At 40.8% G+C, this 26,453-nt stretch overlaps 1 protein-coding gene and 1 pseudogene across 1 annotated transcript; both read left to right on the forward strand.

The window, feature by feature from the left end:
• Nucleotides 1-13,572: 13,572 nt before the first annotated feature.
• Nucleotides 13,573-15,216, forward strand: LOC135223279 (uncharacterized; annotated as a pseudogene).
• Nucleotides 15,217-15,599: 383 nt separating this feature from the next.
• LOC135223280 (uncharacterized) lies at nucleotides 15,600-16,553 on the forward strand. Its single transcript, XM_064261757.1, has 3 exons — nucleotides 15,600-15,926; nucleotides 16,092-16,202; nucleotides 16,335-16,553. Exons 1-3 carry the CDS (start codon nucleotides 15,678-15,680, stop codon nucleotides 16,551-16,553), a joined length of 579 nt encoding a protein of 192 aa, XP_064117827.1. The 5' UTR covers nucleotides 15,600-15,677.
• Nucleotides 16,554-26,453: the final 9,900 nt, after the last annotated feature.

Here is a 26,453-nt window from a genome sequence, read left to right on the forward strand (position 1 = left end):
AGTGACCATGGAAGGCTTGGGGGATCCGTCGCCTGTGACCAACTCTCCTTTGGTCTCCCTGAAGAGACCGCAGGTGAAGATGCCCGTTAGGGACTGGCTTCCCGAGTGACGACAGGTGTCCGATCACGACTTGCCATTGCTGAGCTACCTGTTCCTGCCGAGACAGGAACTGGTTGGCTGCCTCCTGAATCTGCTACCGTGTCGATCAGCATACCCAGGTACTTCATCCTCTGCTTGTGCTCGAGATCGGACTTTTCGAAGTTCAGAACGATCCCCAGATCGCGACAGAACTCGAGCAGTCGATCCCTGTCCTGTAGCAACTGCGAGCGGTAGCTCGCCAGGACTAACCAATCGTCGAGATATCCCATCAGACATATCCCGTGCGAATGGCCCCAAGCAGACACCAGAGTGAACACTTGCGTGAACACCTGTGGGGCGGTTGAGAGACCGAAGCAACGTGGCCTGAGCTGGTACACCGTCCCGTCGAGGATGAAGCGGAGGTACTTTCCGAAGGACTGATGAATGGGGTATTTGTAGATACGCATCCTTCAAGTCCACTGAAAGCATGAAATCGTTCTCCCTGATAGAGTCGAGCACTGAGCGTGCCGTCTCCATCGTGAACCGGGTCTGGCGAAACCAACCGGTTCGGGGGAGAGAGATCTATCACGGTGGCGCCAAGCCTGTCGTTAGACTTTTCCACCAGGAGAGTCGGCTGTAAAGCCCGGTGATTGATCCGTTACCCGATTTCTACAGTTCTCTTGCTCAGCATGGTCTTGATCTCCGTCTCAATGCTACGTCCTTCGATGCCCCTGGAACGTACGCCTGCTTATGGAGCCGGGTCCCAATGGCTGGCCAGGCACCCCCCACTTCGGCAGCAGGTGAGGGGGAATGCCGTCCTTCCACTGTGAACGTCGTCTGGTTGGGGCTGATCGAGACCTGACAGGAGAGAGCCGATACCGCTCCGACTCATTTCCCAGTCCTCGTCGAGGTCGAAACCTCAGGAGGACCGAAGGGATATATAATACGATGTCCGAAGACACGTAGAAACGCCTCTGTCGCAGTAGAGGAGGTGAAGGAGCTTGTTCGAACGTCCAGAACCGAGAGAGCCTTCTTTGTCCCGGAGACGAGAGACTACCTGGCTCAACCAGTCGGCAAGCTCCGATCGCGGCAGACCCACCGTCGATTTGGATTCCTCTCGGGCCCCAAAACGACTCGAGCCGAGACGTGGCTCTGCTGGTGGGAGCGGCGATCCTTCCCCGAGGTCATTGTGCTGACGAATCAGCGCCGTAACCTCGGCAAAGTTCCTCTGGATCTCGGAAGTCACAGCATCTTGCAGAGTGGGACCGTTAAGCCCTTCGAACAAGAGCATATTCCTGAGAACCTTCCTCCTAAGGAAGGGGAACGAAAGCGAACAGCCCTCTCGGTCTTCCCCATCCCACTTCGCGCATACGTCCTGGCCGGTCCAAGAAACCGTCGCTGGCACGTAGCGGGCGTCGTAGGTGGGATACATGAGGTGGGGCGCACCCCTCCCCCACGATCACTCCTCCCAATACACCTCGCTCCTCCCTGGTGGTAACCCCGAGGAGGGGTGAATGGGTACGGGGCAGAGGCAAGACCTGACGCTCCCTCCCGTCGGCTCGCTGGCAGAAACCAGCAGGCTTGGAGGGCTGCAGGCGATCGTCAACAAGCTGGTTGAACGACTCGAGCTGCAGGCCTGGTCGAACCGTCTCGCTGTGGAGAACGGCTGGACTGAGCACAGCGGCCCCGATCTCGTGTCAGAAGAGCTGGTGCTGGTTGCCGTACCCGATCGCTCTCTGTGAGAGCGACGGTCAGGCGACCTGCAGGCTCCACTGTCGCAGTGAGACCGGTGCTTGTCCTCACGGCACGTCACGTTCGCTGGTTCCAGCCGTAGGCTGGCACCGGCGAACGGGAGGACCTCTTCCCAGCCTCAGCCGTGGTCGGTCGTGGACCGTCACGTCCCCGGGTAGCCAGCTGTTCACGCGCGAGAGTGAGAGCTGGTCTGGTGAGAGTCGCATGAGCGGCTGTCACCAGTCTTCCGCCCCGTGCCGTGAACCTGACGCTGAGCGGACTCAGAGGTCTGGTTCCTGGCTGCACGGTCGCTGGTAGGCGACCGTACACTCGGTACCTCCCGCGAACGAGAGGCCGAGACGGACCCTGATGCAGTGGCAGAACCACTGACACCAGGCGAGGAAGTACCGGTGTTAGCCGGTACCCCTCTGGTCCCCGTAGTCTTCTTCCTTGCGGAAAGAAGAGACGGGCCCCCCGCTCCCGAAGGAGCAGGAGGACCAGCGGAAGGAACCCTCCCGTCCCACCGAGGTGAGACGGGTCCCGAGAAGCTCCCGAGGAAGCTTCTTAGGAGGGAGGAGGCGACCTTCTTCTTCCTCGGCTGTAAGCCTTAGAAGTCGAAGGGGAAGAGGCGGCGGCCGACGACGATGAAGAAGATGAAGACGACGACCACGACACCTTCCTCCTCTTCTTCGTCAGCTTCCTCAGGACAGACGTAAGATCTGCTATCCATGGGCGGAGCCGGGGCTGCTGTAGCCGAAGCCACAGGGCCCGGACGCACCTGTACAGACAGACCAAAGTCTGGGGTAGTACCACCACGAACAGGGACGACATCAGCAGGTATGGGCATCTCAGGAAAACAGCAGGCACGGCCAGCACATCATCGGTAGGGACAGCCAGCGCAGCAACGGCAGGACAGCCAGCGCAGCAACGGCAGGGACAGCCAGCGCAGCAACTGCATGGACAGTCAGCCCAGAATCGGCAGGTACGGCAGGCAGCACCGGAAACACAGGAAGTGGAGCAGCAGCCAGCAACATCCTGGTACCGGCGGCAGGTCCAGGGGCGAGTTCTAGGGCAGCGGAAGTGTGGTCGCTGCAGCGCGGCAACCAACGAGCTGCGGCGGCACGCCCCCTCTCGGTACGGCGAACGGCACTTCACAGCGGCTGTAGGCAAGACTGTTACCACGTGAGGCGAGTACACCAGGTGAGGAGGGACGTCGTCACCTGGTTGCGTGGTCACCACTCCATGGGTGACCGCAGTAGGCCCAGACATAGAACCGCAGCCCCTGGACACCAGCACGCTCTGCAATTGGAAGGACGCCCATACCTCACCAAGGTCCACGCGCGTGGCAGTAGCACCTGGGGAAATAATAGTATAGCGATTAATGGGGGGGAAATCCCCTCGTGCGGGGGTTTGATCCCTCCCGAACGAGTGGAAGACCCCTAATACAATTGTACATCGGGCACCGAGCGCCCTCCCCCGCGCTCGACGGATCGGGCGAGGAGAAGAACGCCGATAACCTCCCCCCCCCCAAGGGGAAGAGCCATCTGTGGGAACTGAGCGGGGGGGGTCTCGTTCCCCACCCCCGCACAGTACCCATGTACCCAACAACAAAATAAGAGCCCTAGAGCAATCGTGCCATCGGCACGAATACAAGGCATAAGGATCAATTCCCTGACTGAGCGGAACTTGAACCAAATAATATTGATGCAATCAATAATAAGGAACAAAATGAAAATGCATCTTGCAAAACGATTCACTTCACATGAATAAGGGCTCGGATCGAGCGCATTTGCGCCCTCGGTACCGAGCGCAAGGGTGAAAGGTTTCATTCCTTACCTTTATGGATCAAGGTTTCTGGAAACCTTGATCCATAATGAATTGATGCAATCAACAAATATATGAAAATGAAAAGACTACTGCGCTTGCGAATTCACTTCATACAAATAAAAAAAAAGGGGAAGGATCAATTCCCGTGAATAGCGGAACATTGATCCCAGTCAACAATGCAATCTCAATAAAAAAATGAAAATGAAAAAGAACTGCACTTGCGATTTCACTTCATTCAAAATAAAAGGGGGAAGGATCAATCTCCGGGCAAGCTCGGAAACTGATCCAAAATGAGTATTGCTACAATAAAAAATAATATATGAAAATGAAAAAGAATACTGTACTTGCGATTCCACTTTCATACTGAATAAGTTTCCGTGCCGAGCGCATTCGTTCGGCAACGGGCATACAGGTCAAAAAAAACAAAAAATATAAATGAAAAGAGCACTTACTTACGATTTTCATCTACACATTTCCAACCCAATATACGCTCGGAGCGAGCGCTCCCGCCCTCGGCACCGAGCATACACAATACGAGGATCATTCTGGGAAAATGAATTCCCGCAATTACGCCCTTCAGTCCCGGCACTCGGGTAATCGGAGGGCGTTGTGAACCAAGATCCTTTAATTCACAATTGAATTCAATGAAATGATTGTACTTACAATTCAGTTTCACTAGATACATAGAAAAAGAAAAACACAATCATGCGAAAGCAAACGACGATGAAGCGGGCAGAGAGCGATGATACACGTCCACACGCCAGCAGGCCGAAAGCAAAAGTGGTTTGTTTACCTCCCAGTCGCGCGCGCGCCTGTCGGACAAGCAGTTAACTACCGAACCCCTTGTTCGAAAGCTTACGACCTATCCAGCTGCCGCTAGTACCTTCCTATTGTAAAAGGACCGAAGGTTTGTATGCCGTGTCGGAACAACTTGTAATTTATTACCAAAATCGACGTACCCGGGACCTTATTATGAAGAACAACCCGACCCCCCCAGCAAGAGACCTCTTGAAACAGTCGAATGTAGTCTACCAATTCTTATGCCCCGTCCGTGGATGTCCCGGCTCTTACGTTGGTAAGACTTCTATGAAACTGTCCAAGAGGATTTCCTGCCACGTACAAGAAGGAGCGATTAAAAACCATATCATGACAGCACACCAGGAAGCTATCTCCCGCGAAGGTATTATCAAGAATATAAAGATAATAGGGAGGGCCACTCCACACCCGAAACTTTACCGTACGTAATTGGCATTCGTTCGCTCCAACGATTTCGTTTAGTAACGTAAATTCATTAGGGATTTCGTTGCAGTACATATTATCGTGTTGTGCGAAAATTGTAGTCATGGGTCCCAAGAAAGTTGAAATTCACGGAAAGAAGCACATGCTCTCTTTGGAGACAAAGATGGAGATCATAAAGAAGTACGAAGCTGGTATGCGATTGAGTGTGATCGCAAAGGAATACGGCCGTAATCCATCGACAATAGGCACCATCCTTAAACAGAAGGATGCCATCAAAGCAACTACACCGTCGAAGGACATCACTATTTTGTCCAGCAAGAGGAGCCATGTGCACGACAAGATGGAACGGCTGCTCCTCGTCTGGATAAAAGACAAAGAAATCGCAACGCTGGCGATACAGTAACGGAGACGGCAATCGCTCACAAGGCCAGTGCTATTTTCGGCGATTTGATTGCGCAGGCGGAAGACGACGGAGGGGAAGGGATTTCAACACCAACCCCAGAGTTCAAGGCTTCGCATGGCTGGTTCAAGAAATTCCGTAAACGGACTGGCATCCATTCGGTGGTGCGTCATGGGGAGGCTGCCAGCTCGGACACGAAAGCGGCCGAAGCCTTTAAAAAGACGTTCGACGAGATGATGACCAAGGAAGGCTACAGTTCTCAGCAAGTCTTCAACTGTGATAAGACTTGCCTTTTTTTGGAAAAAAATGCCTCGTCGGACATACATCACGGAGGAAGAGAAGAAGCTACCCGGGCATACGCCTATGAAAGACAGGCTTACGCTCGCACTTTGTTCGAACGCCAGTGGGGATTGCAAGGTGAAGCCCCTACTGGTGTATCACTCCGAGACTCCTCGAGCCTTCAAGGCCCACAAAGTGTGAAGAGAAGCTTCCAGTGATGTGGAGGGCTAATGCAAAAGCCTGGGTAACAAGGCTTTTGTTCACGAGTGGGTAAATCTGTGTTTCGCCCCGACTGTGAGTTTTTTGCAAGAGAAGCGCCTCCCCCTGAAATGTCTGCTGGTGTTGGACAATGCCCCTCCCCACCCTCCTGGCCTCGAGGAAGATATCCTAGCGGAGTATTCCTTCGTTAAGATTCTTTTTCTTCTGCCCAACACCACCCCTCTCCTCCAGCCCATGGACCAGCAAGTGATAGCGAACTTTAAGAAGCTGTACACGAAACATCTTTTCAAAAGATGTTTCGACATCACCTATACCACAAACCTCACCTTGCGTCAATTTTGGAAGGAGCATTTCGACATCGTCATTTGCATCCGACTCATTGACCAAGCTTGGCAGGAGGTTTCGAGGCGAACCTTGAATTCCTCGTGGAGGAAACTCTGGCCTGATGCCGTATCCGCCAGAGACTTCGAGGGATTTGACGTGGGCGAAGCTGGTGCTGCAGAGTCAGAAACAGTTGACGATCCCGAAACTGTTTTGGAACCAGATCTTGACGAGATCGTTGCACTCGGCAAGTCCAAGGGGCTGGTCGTCGACGAGGACGACACCAACGACCTTCTCGAGGAGCACCAAGAGGAGCTTACAACGGATGACCTGAAGGAGTTGGAGGCCATGCAACATAACGTCGTTCAAGAGGAGTTCTCTAGCAGCGGCGAGGAAGAGGAGGAGCCTATGACAACGGCAGAAATTAAGGAGGTCTTAGCCGCTTTTCATAAAGTGCAATGGTTCATAGAAAAAAAGACACCCCGAAAAGGCTCAAACAGGTCGTATGCTTGTGCAGTTCGATGACGTTTGCCCGAGTCGTTTCAGGAACATTGTGAAAAGTAGGCAGAAGCAATCTTCCTTGGATCATTATATCATTATTTTTTAAAGAGGCCTTCAGCATTAGCAGGAGTAAGCAAAAAGGAAGAACCAAGTGATAAAAAACAAAGTTGAAAGCAAAAAGGAAGAACCAAGTGATGAAAAACAGAACGTTGAAAGTGGTGATGAAGTTGAAATTCTGTAAATAAAAAAAAAAAAAAAAAAAAAAAAAAAAAAGCCTACGTATAAGTAAAAGAAAAAAGATAAAAATGAAAAAAAATATAAAATTTTTTTTACGTAATTTCTAGATTTTTGTAAGTCAAGTGTTAGTTTTGTTAAGGTGTTTCGTAAATTTTAGTTTTATAGTTTTCCTTAAATTTTTTATGTGTTTTCGTAAAGTTAAGTGTACGTATGTACGTACGTTATCTGCCGTTTGTCCTCCTCCTCATCCGCCGCCACTATCGGAGATAGCCTCACTCGAAAGGTAAGCTTCCACATTTTACGTTACAGTAATAATATTTCTTGTACACTAATATACACTTTATTTACAGGTTTTGGATTTTTATTCTTAATTTAGGTATTGAATGGTCCAAATTGTTGTAGTATTTCATTGTTTATAGGTCAATTTAGCTTTATTATGAAATTTAATGGGGTGTTTTTGGAGGGCTTGGAATGGATTAGCCATTTTACGTGTAAAATGTGTTCCAAGATACGAAAAACTCATTATACAAAGGCGGCCTCGGAACGGATTAATTTCGCATCTCGAGGTACCACTGTATATGTATATGTATGTGTGTGTATATATATATATATATATATATATATATATATATATATATATATATATATATATATATGTAAGGCCTAGGATTTTGATTAATAATATATTATCCATGCGTTCTCTGTGACCTATGGAATGTGGAGAACAGTGCAGGAGTGACGACCTGAGAGTAGCTGATCAATGAGTTTCTGGGGATGGCGTGAGATAAAAATGATTAGTTCGACAAGTCAATGCACGACAGTTTTATGAACTCTTCTCAAAGTGCCTTTGCGAAACTGGATGCAGCTAAAACCGTGAGGTGCTAGCGAACTGTGTGTTCGTATGTGCGTGTGTGCCTCTTCCCTTTAATAGGTTCATACCCAAGCCTATGGGAGGGATTTTGATAGAGGGCTTCAAGTCACAGGCAAGATGCCGTGGCATTCGCCGGGGGGGAGTTTTTTATTAAGTGTTTAAGTGTCCGGTTGTCTGGGTAAGTGTTAAAGTGCTTTAGCCAAAGGGATGGCTTGTTTGATATCTTGTAAGATGTTCCATTTTATTAACTTTGTCTTTGGACTTGTGTGTGTACTTACCGGGATGTGTTCTGTATCTTTGAAACAGACGGATCTGGTACTTGTGGAATGCAGAGGGACAAAGAATTCCCAGAGGGGTGTGGACTTTTTGGTGACTAGACATTGTACTGTTTTTGGGTTAGTCTGTAAGACTGGATTACTTGGTTGATTTATTTATTCTTGTTAATAAACGTTAATGTTATGATGCAACTCTCTCATTTTCATTACCTGTTAGAATGGAGAAGAGAGAGAGAGAGAGAAAGAGAGAGAGAGAGAGAGAGAGAGAGAGAGAGAGAGAGAGAGAGAGAGAGAGAAAGGTTATGAGTAATGGGGTCTGCCTTCCGTTTCGTGTCCACGCTTACCTTATGAATACTGGGGAAAGAATCCCCCCCCAGTTACATAAATATATATGTTTATGTGATATATATATATATATATATATATATATATATATATATATATATATATATATATATATATATATATATATATGTTATTATTTTTTTTTTTCAATTAATCTTCTTCTCTGTAATTGTTATTCTGTTTGTTTTTATTCTTAATTTATTAAAAAATTAAAAAGGTTTTTAATTATGGTGTTGGTAAACATAGTGTGTATCTTTTTACATATAAGCAATTGATGTGTAATTGTTTCAGCCTGGAAAATGTATCAAGCCAATACAAAACATTGGCGCTAAATAAATAGATAAAAGATAAAACGCATCTCCTTACTCCAATATGTTTATCCTTGAGTAATTGCTCCTGTCTTCACACTTACAAGATTACCTCACACCTGTTTTGATGAACTTAGTCTGATTTTCTGTAATACTGGTAAGTTGTTAAGGGATCACTGTTGCCTTTAGAGTATTCCAGTCGTTTAGTACCTGTGATGAGGGTTCAGGTGTCTGGCTATTGTGAGGTAACAATTAATGAATGGTAAGTGTAGTAACCAGATACTTGGCACTTCATCACAATATATATTTATATATATATATATATATATAATTAATATTAATATATTTATATATATATATATATATATATATATATATATATATATATATATAGATATATATATATATATATATAATATATATCTATATATATATATATATATATAAATATATATATATATATATATATATATATATATATAAAATGGTGGAGGGAAATACATGATATATATGTACAAACTTCATACACGTTACTATCATCCGTCATATCCATGTCTAAATGCATTTTACCATTATCTGTATGAGATCTTCGAAAGGGCTTTGAAATGTTCATGAACATTACGGTTACGTAGTTTGGTAGCCGAAGACCCGAAAGCACACCATGAAAATGAGGGAAAAGAAGGCCAGGTTATATATACTCTACTTTTCATTCGGACAAGTTGGTCAGGGTCGTTCTGAGTCTCTCGATTTAGATTTACCCTCCCAAGATTATCTCCTCAGGTATGTGCCTTCGTTGCCACTTTTCTACAAGGTATAATTACTATTGTTCTCATGTAATTTTTGACGGCTTTTTATATGAAGTACACATCCGACATACAAAAGTACGTATATCTATATCAGTATTAGATAAGAACTTTAGTGTAACTTATGAAAACCAAACAATCACACTATATAGATGAGAAGCAACGCCGCTGTTTGTCTGATTTCGAAAGCGCACGCGGTAAACAGACCAAATGAAAATTTTAATATGTAATGGATGTTATTATGGAAATATGTCGATAAAAGTCAAGCTGTAAGGATTTGCGCTTTGAGATGGAAAACATAAGACAATAAATACATTTAACGTCCTCTACGATGTTTTTCATAACAAAATTATATATATTTGTTGTGTATATACTACAATAAAGTGTCAGAGTTTTCGCGCGGATGGAGTTCAATTGTCATTTACTTGGCAAAAAAACAGACTGAGAAAGAGTAATACATTTTGATAATAGACTGATGTTTATATAAAAGAATAGGAAATTTAATCACAAATGAATTTATTGATAACATTATGATAGTCATAAGATTAAGTATCATTAGCTATGATGTAAAATCTTTGAAATCTGTGCCTTGAGTGCCTTTTCTTATGTTAGTTTTAAAAGATTGTTAATGATATTTGACCATAACATTCATTAATGTCTCATTCAGGATAATAGATTATCTAAAATAATAAAGAGGAAGAATTTTGCTGAATCTAGGTGCGGTAACAAAAAACCACACTGATAAATTTTTCTTCCAAAAATTTTGGTCGCTGTTGTTCCCACAGATTTCATTGTAGAAAGAATTGTTTGATTGTAATCAGTGCACTTAAAGATGAGAGCATTTTATCAGCTTTCAACCATATATGATACATATGAAAAAGATGACGACAAGGAAAATCACTGCTGTTTTAACAAATACTTACACTGTCGTAAAAATCTCTAAGCGCTACCCCCCATTGACCGACCTGGACCGTAGGAGCTAATTGGCTGGGCTCAGAGGAGGATTAGAAAGGGTTAAGGTCTTAAAGGTGGGAGGGTTCTGTTCCAGGTGTTAGGTCTTAAAGGTGGGAGGGTTTTGTTCCAGGTGTTTAGTAGAAAAAAAATAGGAACTTTGGAAGAATTGTGATCCCATGTCAAACAGAGACACACAGGGAGCGCTTTAATAGATTATGGTGTTTTCTTCCTTCTAAAATACATTTATCCTAAAACCCACATATCTTCTGCACAGGATTGTTTCTCCCTCTTTAATTGTGAGTGTATACATATAGTATATATATATATCTATATATATCTATCTATATATATATATATATATATATATATATATATATATATATATATATATATAGGGTGTGGCAACAAGACTTCCTTTTTTATAATGCATGGCAATCTGGCTGTAGAAGTAGTAGCGGGGTGGGCGTGGTTTCATTTGACAGGGTCGTTCTGAAAGTTTTCTTGGAAATACAGTCAGTCGCTATCATGCGTTGGAGTAGTGAGGAGCGTGCATTTGCCATCGAAGCCTACTTTTCGAATCGACAGTCTGTGATTGCAACCCAGCGTGCCTTTCGAAATAAGTTTCAATGTAGTCCCGAGAGACCCTGTTCCGGACCGGAAATCAATTGTTACATGGGTCACTACATTCAGGCAAACCGGGAGTACGACACGACGAAGAACTGGAGTACCTCGGCCCATCAGAACACCTGAGAACATTGAGGCAGTGAGAGCTTCAATCTTGCAATCCCCACGCCGTTCTGTGCGCAAACACTTCACTATGACCTTCATTACCATCCTTACAAGATGGCAATTGTGCAGGAACTCTCCATACATGATTTCACTTCACGAAGGAACGCATGTCAGGCACTTCTCGAAAACGTTCTGAAGACGCTATCGTTTACTTTAGTGATGAAGCACATTTTCATTTGACTGGATACGTTAACAAACAAAACATGCACTACTGGGCTGACACCAATCCCCGTGAATTGCAAGAAAGGCCTTTGTATTCATCTAAAGTCACAGTGTGGTGTGCAGTTTCCTCCACTGGAATTGTTGGTCCTTGGTTTTTTGAAGAAAATGAGGTCACAGTGACAGTGAATTCAGACCGGTATGTAAACATGTTGGAGGAATTTTTTTTATTCACAAATTGAAGAATTGGACCTAGGGGATGTCTGGTTTCAACAGGACAGAGCAACGGCTCACACTTCAAGGGCATCGATGGCTGTTTTGAGGGAACACTTTCTGGAGCGCCTCAATTCAATGAGGGGCGATTTGGAGTGGCCAGCTAGTTCCCCCGATTTGTCCCCTTGTGATTTTTATTTGTGGGGATTTTTGAAACCCTGTGTTTATGTCAACCGCCTGAGAAGCCTATCAGACTTGAAGGCCAACATCCGAGAAGAAATTGCCAATATACCCGCTGATACGCTGGTGAGGGTCATGGCAAACACCAGAAATCGGTTTATGCAGTGTATGGACAATGGGGGACGTCACCTACCTGATATGTTTGTTTGTTTGTATGGTGTTTTTATGTTGCATGGAACCAGTGGTTATTCAGCGACGGGACCAACGGCTTTACGTGACTTCTGAACCACGTTGAGAGTGAACTTCTATCACCAGAAATACCTGATATGATTTTAAAAACTGTGTGAAACAAAACTTTAAAACCTTACTTGTTTTATTGCCTTTTGGAAAAAGGAAGTTATGTTACCGAACCCTGTATGTATGTATTTATGTATGTATTTATGTATATATATATGAATAACTTGATCACAAAGTATATAAAACGTGATGCTATGTATAAATACAGGTTTTTTTTGCCACGAAGGAAAAAAATGAAAAAACGAGTTGGCGGAGTACTTTCAGTCCTATTCGGACCGAAAGTACTTGGCCAACTCGTTTTTTCATTTTTTTCCTTTGTGGCAAAAAACCTTTATATATATATATATATATATATATATATATATATATATATATATATATATATATATATATATATATATATATATATATTACAGTGGTCCCCCTGTATTCGCGGGGGATGCGTACCAGACCCCCCCCGTGAATAGTTAGAATCCGCGAATGTTTGGAACCCCTATAAAAATGCTAAAAACAGCCTATTTTGTTAGTTACAACTCAAGTAAAACCCACTAAAAATTTTCCTACATGGTCTTTTTAATAGTTTTATCACAAAAAGTGCATTTTATGATGAAATTCATCAAAAAAACCAGGAATTTGTGGATATTTCTCATAGAAAAATACCGCGAATGCGTGAATTTTCCGCGAATAATGCAGGGAAACGTTCCCGAGAGAAATCCGCGAATGTGTGAGTCCGCGAATCTGGAGAACGTGAATACGGGGGGGTCCACTGTATATAATATATATATATATTATCATATATACATATGATATATATATCTATATATATATAGTATATATATTTATATATATATATATAGGGTAAGGGGCCCAATGGTGACGCAAAAAAACAAAAAAAACGATAATTTTTATACTAGTAATCGTAGGAACATTCTCTAGGTCAGAAAATAAAGGCTGGAGCATGTTCTTTTCACTCTGAAAATTGTATGAAAATATATCTACAACTTTTTTTTCGAGGACCGAAAATGTACAGTTTTGACCTTTTCTGTTGTTTTTCTTAGCTAAACGTAAGGATTTTACTTTCTACATTTGCTTGCATCAAGACCATGTGTGGTAATTTTTGTTAACATTTGTTATTTCAGGGTACTCTAAGGTGGTTGGAGATGATGTCCAGAGAATATTAAGACCAATGAGTGATTAGTCTGGGTGTGGCTGAGGGAAAACTAAGTGCGTCACCATAGGGCCACCAAATCGTGGTGGCCTAGTGGTGACGCACATTTTCAAAACAGCTGTACGAAGGTCTAATACACACCAACATGAAGAACAATATTAGACCTTTCAAACATAGGACAGAGAGCTCAGAATCACTTACCATAGATGAGCAATCAATCCTTGAACATGGGGCATTTGGGGCCCTATGGTGACGCAGTGAGCTGGCCATATGGTGACGCGCGTCACCACTAGGCCATGTCACCATAGGGCACCACTTTAGAAATGATTATTTCATGTCTAGTTTTCTTTACAGATTATAAATTAAGTGTTAACAGGAACAAAAAGTAAATATTATTAAAAGGAAATTACCCAAGTTCAGTTAAAATGGATAAAAATACTGTTAAAAGTCGGCTCTTCCCAAGAAGCCAATATACTCAGAAAGACATAGATGATGCTTTGGAAGAAATTAACACGTGGGTAAAATATGAAAACTATTGTATTTTTTCCTTATAATGAAATTTGCATGTTGAAAATAATGAAAAAAATTACCTAGCATAACTCCTCTCTCTCTCTCTCTCTCTCTCTCCTAATCTTTACAATTGTTTCAGGTATGGGCTGTCAATAAGGGCTACTGCAAAGAAATATAATATCCCAGAGGCCACACTTCGGCACAAACATACTGGCCGGACTCCTGTCAGCAAGAAAATGGGGCCTAAATCTCTATTGACAGAAGCTGAAGAGGCAGTGCTAATGGCTTACATCAAAGGATCTTTAAGGAGAGCACAACCCGTCACTAGACAAAATGTTCTTGATGCGGTAACTAGCATTCTGGAGAATGAGGAGGAAGAAGGAACGCACAGGAGAAGGCCTTCCTCATTTGATGCTGCTCCAAAGAGGAAATGGTGGCGGCTTTTCCGGAAGAGACACCCTGAAGTTGCCATCCGCACCCCTGAAACCTTGACCACCTCTCGCCATAACATCAGTGAGACAGTGATCAGGCAATGGTTTGCTGAAGCAAATACTTATTTTTCTGAGGAAGAGTTATTAGAAGCATTACATGATCCTTCACGCAATTTTAATATTGATGAATCAGGGTTTTCCCTGTCACCAAAACATGGGAAAGTTTTGGCTATCAAGGGGGAAAAAAATGTTTTCGAAGTTAGTGGTCCTAATTACAAGGCCAACATATCTGTGCTAGCAACTGTAAGTGCAGATGGGAGAGTTCCGCCTCCCATGATAATTTATCCAAGAAAACGGATAAGTTATCAAATGGCGGAACAGTTTCCAGAAGACCTGCTATGTGCTGTGGGGAAGAGCGAAAAGGGGTACATAAACTTTGAAAACTTGTATGAATATCTGTGCAACACGTCAATGATTGGCTAACTGAAAATGATGTCCAACGGCCAGTCATTGTGTGGACGGATTGGCATGAAACCCGAAACAATTTCTATTTGGCCTCTTCCCTAAAGAGTATGAACATTATCCTGTACGGACTACCACTATACCACCCACATCATGCAACCCTTGGATGTGGCTGTGTTTGGCCCACTTAAAAAGAACTGGACCAAAGGGGCCAAGGAGTTCGAAAGGAAAAACCCAGATGACATGATAACGCAAGTGAATTTTGCTAAAGTGTTTCTGCCCATCTACTATGACTCTGTATCTGCAGCAAATATAAAAGTCAGGCTTTTCAAAGTGTGGACTAGTTCCCTTTGATGCAGATAAACCTGACTACAGCAAACTTCGTAGTGCAGCTGCTGTGCATGAGGAACATTCAACATTATTTGAAGCCATAGACCTCGGTAAGCATATAGCCCATTAAGTATTGCACATTCAAAATTTATTGTTTTTTTATCACAAAATTATAGGGTATTGCTTTTACATAATATAGGCCTACTTAATTTCCCATTTTTATTGCACTGCTATTTATCTAATATAATTTTCTGTACTCAATTACAGGTGGATTCACAGAGCAGTCATGTCAGACTGATTTTCATATGACAACACATCGAGGTGCCCAAACTTCAGGTCGCATGTTTGAGACTGCATGCATCAGCTACCTCATATAGTGTGGATACTCTATTCTGCCACCTGAAAGCACTACATCACAGATGGAGAAACTAAAAGGTCCCAAGAAATCTTGGGATGATCTCGTGCTTGATCAACATCCTGCACGAGAGTTCATTGCTTCAAGATCCATACCCAGCCCAAATCCTTCTGTTTCGAGGTCATCATCTCGAGGGTCATCCAGGACAAACACACCATTGCCATTCTTGTCTTCTCCACCATCAACTTCATATGCTACACCTGAACCGCAAGTGACACCTGTGCTTCAAAGGGCCCCAACAAAACTACCCATCAACATTGAGTAGTGCCTTTAAGACATTTAATTTCTATCCTGAGAGGAGGCAGGGCCAAGGTCCAAAGAGACCCCGCAATGAAATGGACAGGACTTTTGCCATTACATCTGATAAAGCCATTCGAGCTCTCAAAATGCAGATGGAGGAGAGAAAAGCAAAAATTCAAAAGAAAGGCATCAGAGGAAGGAGAACTGGTAGGATTAAGAAGGTGCCTCCTAAACCTGCATCATCCTCAGACAGTGAGAACTCGGATGTCCCTCTGCCACTACCAGTAGATTCATCAGATGATGATATTGATTTGGAACAAGACCCACACAGCCTTTGTATAAAGGTGAGCTTAAATCTATTACTGTACTTCTAAGTGCTTCTAAATAGAACTCTGTGATTATCATATACATTACTAATAAAGAAACAAAACTAACTAGGCCAGGCAAATGTAACTTTCTTTTTTCAAATAGCCTATCACTGACAGAACCGTAACTATTTCTTTTTTCAGGTACCAATGACAGAACCGGAAGTGGATTCATGGGTTGGTGTCAAGGTGGAGAAGGTAGCTACCAGCACAAAAGGGAGGAAGCACAAGCCTTTTGAAATTTATATTGGAAGGGTAAGTAATCTCATAAATTTGACCTAAGTCTTCACTTTGATTTTGAGTCTAACCTAGGTATTTTGAAAACTAGACACATAGCCTAGCCTATTTAGGGTGAAAATAACTAAAGAATGACAAATTTATCCTTAGGTGAAAGATGTCCAGGAGCAGGGCCTTGCAGTTACGTTCCTCAAGGAGGTATCCCCAGGGTTTTATGTCTACCCTGACATAGAGGATATCTCTTTCCCTGTGCATAGAAGGGAGGTCGTGGAGCTACAGGAGCCACAGGCAGCGACAATCCAAAGAAAATATGGGTTCAAGTTCAACAGTAGCATCAAATCGGCAATAGTGTCAGTCCTCAATAGATAGAATAGGGCTAAATTTTGGCTCACATACACTCAGGGAAGTAGCTAATAAGCATTATTTCTTCAAGTTTAATGGTTTAACATATGTCTAATTAATTTCGATGTAGTAGTCAATCATGTGCTTCATTTCATCGAGTAATGTATGATTTACTTATTAAATGTTATTCTTTCATTCTATGTGCCTCATTTCTTCCTTATTTAATACAGGTGCAATGTACATGCAATTGAAAAAATTGCGTCACCATTGGGCCAGGTGCGTCAGCATAGGAACATGTGCATAATAGTGACGCACCGACTTCGGCCGCCAATAACTCAAAAACTATATATGATAAATCAAATTTGATTAAAACACATGAAAATATAATCATCTGTGAATAAAACAAGACCCAGAACTTGAAAAAATATGAAAAAGCAAGAGAGCTGTAAGCGATGGAATGAAAAAATCCAGGGAAAATGCGTCACCATTGGGCCCCTTACCCTATATATATATACATACATATTATATATACACACATACAGAAGCATCTCAAACTTCGAACTTAATCTATTCCAGATGGCTGTTTGAAGTACGATTTGTTCAAAATTTGAAACAAATCTCCCCAAAAGAAATAAAGGCAATCAGGATAATTCGTTCCAGCCACCCCAAAAAGTCCCTCTTTTCACATTTTTTTCTATTACTAATGTTTTCATCAAAAGTTAAATTCATCAAAAGTTAAATTCAGAGTTTAAAGTAATCAAACAGTACGCTATATGAAGTTAAATCTTCTAAATTTTATTTCTTATGTGTATGATTTACGAACTGTTTGGTGAAAATGGCACCCAGCCGGCTGGGGGATGGAGGGGGGAGCGACAGGAACCCTTTGAGCAAACCGAATTGGTTACAGTATGCAAAGGTTGATAACAAAATCAATTTTATTCGCATACTAGTTACAAGGACAATCAAAAGAATTGATAGTGTATGTCCGATTGTGTGTCGAGAGAGAGAGAGAGAGAGAGAGAGAGAGAGAGAGAGAGAGAGAGAGAGAGAGAGAGAGAGTAATCAGTTGTTTACACTTGGATATTAAGTGCAAGAAAGAGATTAATTATCCCACAATACATCAACTTACTGTTGGCAAAAGGCAGACTTTTAAAACAAACATGAGGATTTTGCAAACATATAAGTAATATGTCAAGAATGCAAGAAAAAGAAAGATCAAATAACTTTTCACATTCAAAGGCATGCAGAAGCTGAAAGCAGCACCAGTTAGTTTATTAAAGAGCTAAGTTACTTTTATAGTAGTAAAAAATCATAAAAAGCAATTGTTACTAGATAGGTATTTTACCGTTACAATAATAAAAGTGATTTGGGCAGGTCGAGTGTAAGAGAAAGAAATGTGCGAATAATCATCCCGGTCCAGCTGATAAGTCAGTGGGAAACAGAGCCCTTCTCTCTCTCTCTCTCTCTCTCTCTCTCTCTCTCTCTCTCTCTCTCTCTCTCTCTCTCTCAGCACACTGAACACTGACTCTAACAAGCTTTTTTCTTTTCTTTTTTTTAACTGTATTGCATTTGATTGTTTTCATGTTTTATCATTGTTAAATTTATTGTGAAATATTTTCTTAAGTGAATTGATACTGCTTTTACGTAAATATTATAGCAAAGATTTGAATGTCTCCGCTCTCCAGGATAACTTGAAATCATTCATTTATTATTCCTCGAATATATAAATGCTCCCTGCCTCTACATCAAGTTAGCTGTGTATCACTGCAATGACGAATTATTTTATTAATCATTTATGCTCATTTTATTGTGAAAAGCTTTGTTCTTTCATTTACTATTTTGATAATATTGTTCAGCTAGATCATCTAACTCAGCGCACTGAACACTGGGTCAATTAAGACTTTTTTTTTCTGTATTGCATTTGATTGTTTTCATATTTTATCATTACGTTCAATTTATTGGGAAATTCCCTTTTTATATGATTTGTTATTGGTTTTACATACACAGTAATATTTTAATTTTCTCTTCTTCTCTCCTTAACATATAAACACTCCCTCGTTCGGTCTCAAAGTTAGCTGGGTGTGACGTCACTGCGGTTACGTACGATTTTATATAATTATCTTTTATGCTAAATGTTATACTGAAAGCTAAATTTTATATTAAAGGCTTTATACTCTTATTTATTTTGTGGAATATGGTTATCATTAAACTATATATTGTAAATGGAAAACAAAAAAAAATTAATAGTCTAACTTGTCAGACCCAGTAGGCCGTCGAATACAAGTATAAACTAGATAATCAGTCAGTTTGAAGACCGAGCATTTGTTCGACAAACGATAAAAAATTTTCTTTAAAATTTTGTTCGAAAAACAGAAAGCTCAACATAAGAAACGTTCGACAAACGAGGTACCACTGTATTTGATATAAATGTTTTATCTTTTATTTTAGATGATACCATTTATGTTATCTTAAAAAGCATAAATGTCTGAATAAATGAATGATAATGTTATCCATACAATTTTACATGTTTTTATGCCCAGATACCAGAAATTACTATAAAGATATAAAAAGGTAGTTAGTATTCAATTAGTAATAGATTATTTTCATGAAAGTAATCAGTAGCCACGATTAATAGAAAAATCAGTGAAAACCCCGTCGATAATGTTTACAACTCCCAACTGATGACGACTTGGTGACAATCAAGAACAAGATCGATATGATGAAAATGTACTGCATAGTGTGGCTCTTGATAGCGCCCTCCTGGGCGTGGCACGAGATCCGCTTTGCGAGACACAGCGGTCATACCTGTTAAATGTATGTTTGTTGTCCAAGAGAATGCTCTTGATTTGTGTTTACGTTTTGTTAAAATGTACGTTGTAGCATTCAAAAGAAGGCTCCCTATTTGTTTACATTGGATATATTTGAAAAATTACGTATTTCATTACTAAATCTAAAACATTTCTTATATGACAATTGTAGTGTGTGTTTAATCAAGTAAATTATGGTTTTGTTGTAAAACGAATGTTGTTTTCCCCTTTGTTGAGATGACGCCTTTGAAAATTGCCCATTCCCTGTTCCTTTTCACCCACACCCTGTGCTGTGTCGTATTTATGCCCTTCCTTTTTCAGAGTTTATTGCTATTTTTATAAAAAGACACTAAATTGTTGTACCAATTGGTCAATGTATTTTGTCTGTACCATTTCTGTAAATTTTGAGTGAACTGAGATTTATCAAAAAAGAACTGTGGAACCTGTTGGGATCTCCCTGAGCTGTTTGAAATTTGAATTGTTTGAGAAGGAGGAATAAAGTCTTGAAGTTCGGTACGAGTTTCCTTCGCTCCCGTGAGAAAATTGAGGATTCGCGGATATGATGTCTCACGTAGACGGGCCAATGGCCCACAATAACCTACAACACCAATGTAGGCGCCAGGACATCCATGGGCGGAACACTTGAAGTGATAGACCACATTCGTTTGCTTGAGAGGATCAAATCTCGCAAAGCAGATATTGTGCCATGCCCAGGAGGGTGCTATCAAGAGCCACACATTAACTAGCCATAATCTAGACATATCCCACGATAGCATTATCCTAAATATGTACGTGGATAATCGGGAGAGCAACTGAGTTGCGCCCCCTCTGCCTGCTCGAGGCACTCCTCATTCAAGAGCACCAGCCTTCCTTAAACACCACACAAAAGGCTATTCTTTTACCAACAATCAAAAAAAGAAATTCCACTATAAACAACAAGATAGCGACACCAACGATAACAACCCTGAAGAAGAAAATCAGAATAATACCAGCCACGACGTCTCCTCGGCAGTCGGTCAACCAGAATTCAGCCTCAGAAGACATCATAGATCTCTCAGCCAACCAAAATTCAACCCGCGATGTCGTCACACAACCCTGGAGATCTGCCAGACTACAGCAAAGAACAATCAGGTCTGGAGACTGGCTTGAAGCTGGCCCCCAACAGCCAATGGGAGACCTGCTCTACATGAGCAGCCAACCAGAATTCGGCGTGCTGAAGACCACCTGCTGAACCCCCTGAATATAAGAAAGATGGACTACACCATCTACATGGATGATCATCAAGGTATCAGACGCAGCAGAGAGAGGACGTATGCAGATTAGCTGTGAGGTGTCTGGTAGAGAGAGTTGTGGGGCCACATGTGAAGCACGGCAGAGGGCAGCCAGCAGCCAACCAACCTTCCCAAACCTTCCCTCCATCCTAGTTCCTTATCATAAACCTTCCCTTCCCAGCAATGATTATTTCTTTTGTTTCTAACATTTCGGTCTCCCGGAGATACTGCCGCAGGTGGGATGGTCTAGTGCACGCCAGCGGGCGGAAACGACCCTGTCAAGCCCCCAGGAGATCGGAAGTGTACCTTGGTTTTCAATGTGAAAAGATTCTCTACCTATATATAATCTAAGATCATTGCCAAAACAACCTGTGGTACATTTCTTTTATAATTTCTTTTCATAGGTTTTTCGTCAGGGTTTCTTCTCGACTGTCAAAAGAGCCATTACGTTCGAGTTAATATCACCTTCATTACCTGTTTCAAAATGAGGCTTTCAAGACGACCTTGGGAAGCCTTGGGTTACCAGGTTGCCCCTCCGTATTTAGAAAAGCGGATGACGTTGAAGAAATGTCTTATATTTAGAAAGGAATATATATATACATATAAATATATCAATTAACAGCAAAGGGCGTTGCCCCCCTCCATTCCATCAGGTCATCAAATCAGAGTCGGAGTTACAAAAATAGATACGTTTATTCAAAGCAAAGTACTAGTTGAATAACTCAGGTACTTACAGGATAATTAATGGAATGATAATAGTTCAAGTCTCACAGACAACCCCCGGGTATTTACATAGTCTAAATCAATAATTAGTCACACCAATTATCTCTTCTCCAAAATATTATAGTTCCCTCACTAGGACACGGCCCCCTCACTAGAACCGCCCATTTAAAAGACAGGAGAACACACTAGTGGGCACACACAATTATAAAGACAAAGTCAAAAGATTAAATGAAATAGAACATTCTTACAAAATGTCAAACAGACAACAAGCCATCCCTTTGGCTAAAGCATAATAACACTTACCCATTACAGTTTGTTATTTCACACACTTTCAAAAGGAAAACCTCGGCATACGCCATCGTGGCTCTACCTTTCTCGCACAGACCTCTCCGTAAGTCTTCCCCTAGTTTTGGCTAAAGATGCCATTATGAACGGAAGAGGCGCACACGTACACATGAATTCACACTCTTCGTCAATGCCCCAATTAACTCGTCACAGCCAGTTTTCAAAGGCACCTTGAACAAGCCCTCACAAACTCACATACCCACAGAATGAACATTGACCTGCTTAAGTAAGCCTCTTAGTGTCACACCATCTCAGAAAAGATTTATCAGCTTTCTCTAGGTTGTCGCTCGGACTCTGTCTCCATGGGAAGTTAAATATGATGAATCTGTAAATTCCTCCTTTTTACATACATACATATATATACAGGTAGTGACCTACTTACGACCGCAATTGGTTCTGCAAAACCAGTTGTAACACGATTTGGACGCAAGTCGATATCAGCTAAATTACCGTAGAGTTTATCGTACATATACATATTGTGTAATGATATTGACATCATCTGAAAGTCATATTTTATCAACATTTTCTTAGATTATTACTTATATTATCATATTCAAGTCATAATTCATTATTATTTAACGTTCATTATCATTAAAACCATTGTATTACCATTCTTAGTGCATATTGTTATTGTCATATATTACGATAGTACTTTATGATACCCTTTCACAAGTTCATATATGTAAAAATTCAACCCCTTCTTTAGCTAATTTATTTTGCTGTCTTTTTCTTTAGAATGTGTATTATATTTCCTAGTTATGATTTCTTTACATTTTTGTAGCATGTGTAACATCTCACACCTACGTATGTACAAGTCATTACTACGCCTTACTGTTAACGTTTGTCAAAGTTGTCAGACGTACCCGTTCTCCACACATCACACTGTTTCATATTGCTTCGTTTGTAGGTTCAACCTTTTCTTTAGTTAATTTATTTTGCTATCTTTGTTTTCTTTAGACTTCATTTTATTTCCTAGTTATGATTATTTTTATATTTTTATACCATTTGTATCGTCTCTCTACATGACATTACTACTCCTTGCTGTTACATTCGCCAAACGTTTGTCCAAACTGTTTCTCCACACATCATACTGTTTCATAATGCTTCGTTTGTCATGTTCATATAAAAATTCATCCTTTTTTTAGTTAATTTACTTATTGTATTTCCTAGTTATGATTTCTTGGAATTTTTATACCATTTGTAACGTCTCTCTACGTACTGTTACATTCGCCAAACGTTTGTCCAAACTTTCTCCACGCATCATACTGTTTCATAATGCTTCGTTTGTCATGTTCATATAAAAATTCATCCTTTTTTTAGTTAATATACCATATATTTCGGTGTATAAGTCGACCGGAAGATAAGTCGACCGGAAGATAAGTCGACCCCCCAATTCTGAGTAAATTTTCATGATTTTAACTAATGTCGGGTATATTAGTCGACCTATAAAATGTGAGGCCAGCCTTACGCTCAAAATAAGCAGCAAGGTAAAACGTATCATATAAAATAACCTGAATGATATTACGGTACATATGTTGCTCTACTTATCATAAGAAATACAGGTAATATACTCGCTATATTAACAAATCTGCGTAATATATAAAAGATGAATATACCGGCAAATATGATTAGAAATGACGAAACGAAAGATACGTTACTTGAGTGTAATGTAAACAAACAAAGCGCTAAGTAACGCTGCATAACAGCCTACGTATATATGTATGTACAAACTGCCACTCAAGTTAATGTTTTGATTGGGTTGTTAAAACGACGTGCCGGTATTTTATTATGATGTTGGAATATTCCTTGACCATTGGTTCTTCTATGGCATAAACAGGCTCATTTGAGGGAAAACGAACCTGCAGATGATTCACCACATTCAAACTGGGATCCTGATGAAACCGTGAATGATAATTTGTTTGATGAATTGTTTAATTCAAGTGACGATGACTCAAGTAATTTTGAAGGATTTTAAATACATATTTACTATTAAATACAAATTTTTTTTTTTTATTTAGTGATAAATAAAGATTTCATGCCATAAATGTTTTTGAACAATACCCCGGTAAATATAAAACTGTCAGTGAACGCATCCTTCTCAATTACTGTACTACAAATGGCTACGCAATGTTTACACTTGGTGTGCAATTGGGGTTTCTTCAAGTTACTTTGATTTTTTTCATTTTATTTAAGGTAATGGATGTTCTAATGTATTATTATTGTCGTATTACAGCGTGAAATGTTTTTAATACTGGTATTTACATACATAGTTACCTCAACAAGGCTGTCATTCTTTATTAGCCAACTGTAAAGCCTGGATTCCTGTACCGATATGCCAAAATAATAAAGATTCACTTTTTTTTACCGTTAGATAAGTCGACCCCCTAATTTTGGCATGATTTTTTGGGGCTAAAGGGTTGACTTATACTCCGAAATATACGGTACTTATTGTATTTCCTAGTTATGATTTCTTGGATTTTTTATACCATTTGTAACGTCTCGTACACAACATTGCGTCTTATGTATTGTTACGTTCATAGCAAACCCGTTTCTCTATGCATCATACTGTTTCCTGTTGTTACTTTTGTCAGGTTTAATTTAAACACTGGATGCTACAGTACAATTTGTTAATGTTTGAAAAATACAAATACAGGTGCAAAAAATAGAAAACATTCAAAAAAACAATTGAAAAATGAAGACAGCAGAGAGAGAGATGCATTCAGTACCAAGCTACAGGCAACACTGAGTGAGCGCGGGACTCGAGAGATGCGCGGACGCTGCAGGAAAAAGTATTGTACGTTCGTATGCATGTTCTGCCGAAAATAATAGTCGTAAAGTCGATCAGACATATGTCGCATAGGTCGTAAGTAGGTCATTACCTGTATATATATATAATATATATATATATATATATATTCTATATATATATATATATATCTATATATATATGATATATACATATATATAAATTATATCATAGATATATATAGTATATAGATATACGCTATTATAGATATTATAAATATACATATTACCATATACATTACATACAATCTATACATATATATAGATATATAATATATATATATATATATATATATAGATATATTTTGACATTACATTATACATATACATATATATATCTACATATATATAGATATATATAGTATATATATATATATATATATCTATATATATATATATACAGGGTGGGCCAAAGTAGCCTCACAGTTACTTCATGAACTGTTTCTCATTCAAAGTACGCTTCAATAGAAAATTAATACTGTGCCATTAATACATGCTACTTATTTTTATCCTTTTCATGTCACTCATTCTTAAATATGCCACTTATTCATGTCTGAAAAATTTTATGCATTTAATAAATTATTCTTTATTATGTTTTAACTGTGAGGCTACTTTTGGCCCACCCTGTATATGTATGTATATATATATATATATATATAATATATATATATATATATATATATAGAATATAAATATATATAAGATATATAATAGTATATATATATATATATACTATATATAGATAATATAAGAATATAATATATATATATATATATATATATATATATATGATATATATCTATAGATTATTATATATATATTATAGTCCGCATGAATTGAAGTTGCAGTTTTTTGGACCTGCAGGTAGTTTCGGCATTATTTTACAAAGGAGGCCAAGTAGGGGGAAAAAATCATTCGAGCGGAAATGACTAATTGGCTACTTAGACCACTCTTTCCACCAAGTCCTGTTATTTTTTTAAAGCGTTCAGTGTCTGCCAGCCATGTGCGGGGGTGGCGGTACTCAGGGGTGACTCACTTTTCTCCTGAAGTGTTGACGTCGTGATTTTTTGCGTTTGTGGCCTTGAGCACTCATTAATTTCAATGTCTAAGCCACGTACATCATGTGATGATCAAGTGCGAGTGATAGCGTTTCACAAGCAAGGGTTAAAACCGAAAGATATTGAAAATAAAACTAGAGTGAAGGAACGAACCGTGTATAACCTCATTAGGAAGTTCGAGGCTCCTGGGAGTAGGGAGGTACCCCCCCCCCCCATGGCTATGGTGGTGGGAGGCATAGGAAGGTCCCCCCTCGCAGCATGGGGGTTCTAAAGCGGCAGTTACATTCTAATCCCACTCTTACTGCCCATAAACGTAAGGAGCAGAATCCTAATCTCTTGGGGGAGACCACCACCATATGAACCATTCAGGAATCTCTTCACAGAGGGATATCGCAAAAAAAAGTGCCTGAGGAAACCGCTGCTTTCTCTCGCTCAGAGGGAAAAAGGAGGGCTTTTGCTACTGCATACAAAGGCTGGGGTGTTACCGAGTGGAAGGAGGTGTTGTGGTCTGACGAAGCCACGTTTTTTTGTCTCAGATACAAAAAGGGAAAGACAGCATGGCGTGCGCCTGGTGCCGACCCCGTTAGGGTGGGTAAGTGGGGTCATGCCATTCTTGGTCAGAAACTGTCTCACACTCAAGGCGGTGTGCGCTGGTGCATTGTCGTGAGACAGAAACGCCCTGACCTGTGGCAAAGTGGAGGGTGGTGGCTTCATCACGACAATGCACCAGCGCACACCGCCTTGAGTGTGAGACAGTTTCTGACCAAGAATGGCATGACCCCACTTACCCACCCTCCCTATTCACCCGATCTTGCTCCCTGTGACTTCTTTTTGTTCCCCTGAATGAAGAAAGCCCTCAAAGGAAAACGTTTTGCAGACGTTGAAGAGGTTCAGAAGAAAACGACGGAGTCATTAAAA

Source organism: Macrobrachium nipponense, chromosome 8, assembly GCF_015104395.2.
Source record: "Macrobrachium nipponense isolate FS-2020 chromosome 8, ASM1510439v2, whole genome shotgun sequence".
Lineage (NCBI taxonomy): Eukaryota > Metazoa > Arthropoda > Malacostraca > Decapoda > Palaemonidae > Macrobrachium > Macrobrachium nipponense.

Coding starts and splice junctions, on each gene's coding strand:
- LOC135223280 (XM_064261757.1), top strand. CDS start 15,678: ATGGACAGGACTTTTGCCATTACATCTGATAAAGCCATTCGAGCTCTC. Junction 15,927..16,091: donor CACACAGCCTTTGTATAAAG/GTGAGCTTAAAT, acceptor TTCTTTTTTCAG/GTACCAATGACAGAACCGGA. Junction 16,203..16,334: donor TTGAAATTTATATTGGAAGG/GTAAGTAATCTC, acceptor ATTTATCCTTAG/GTGAAAGATGTCCAGGAGCA.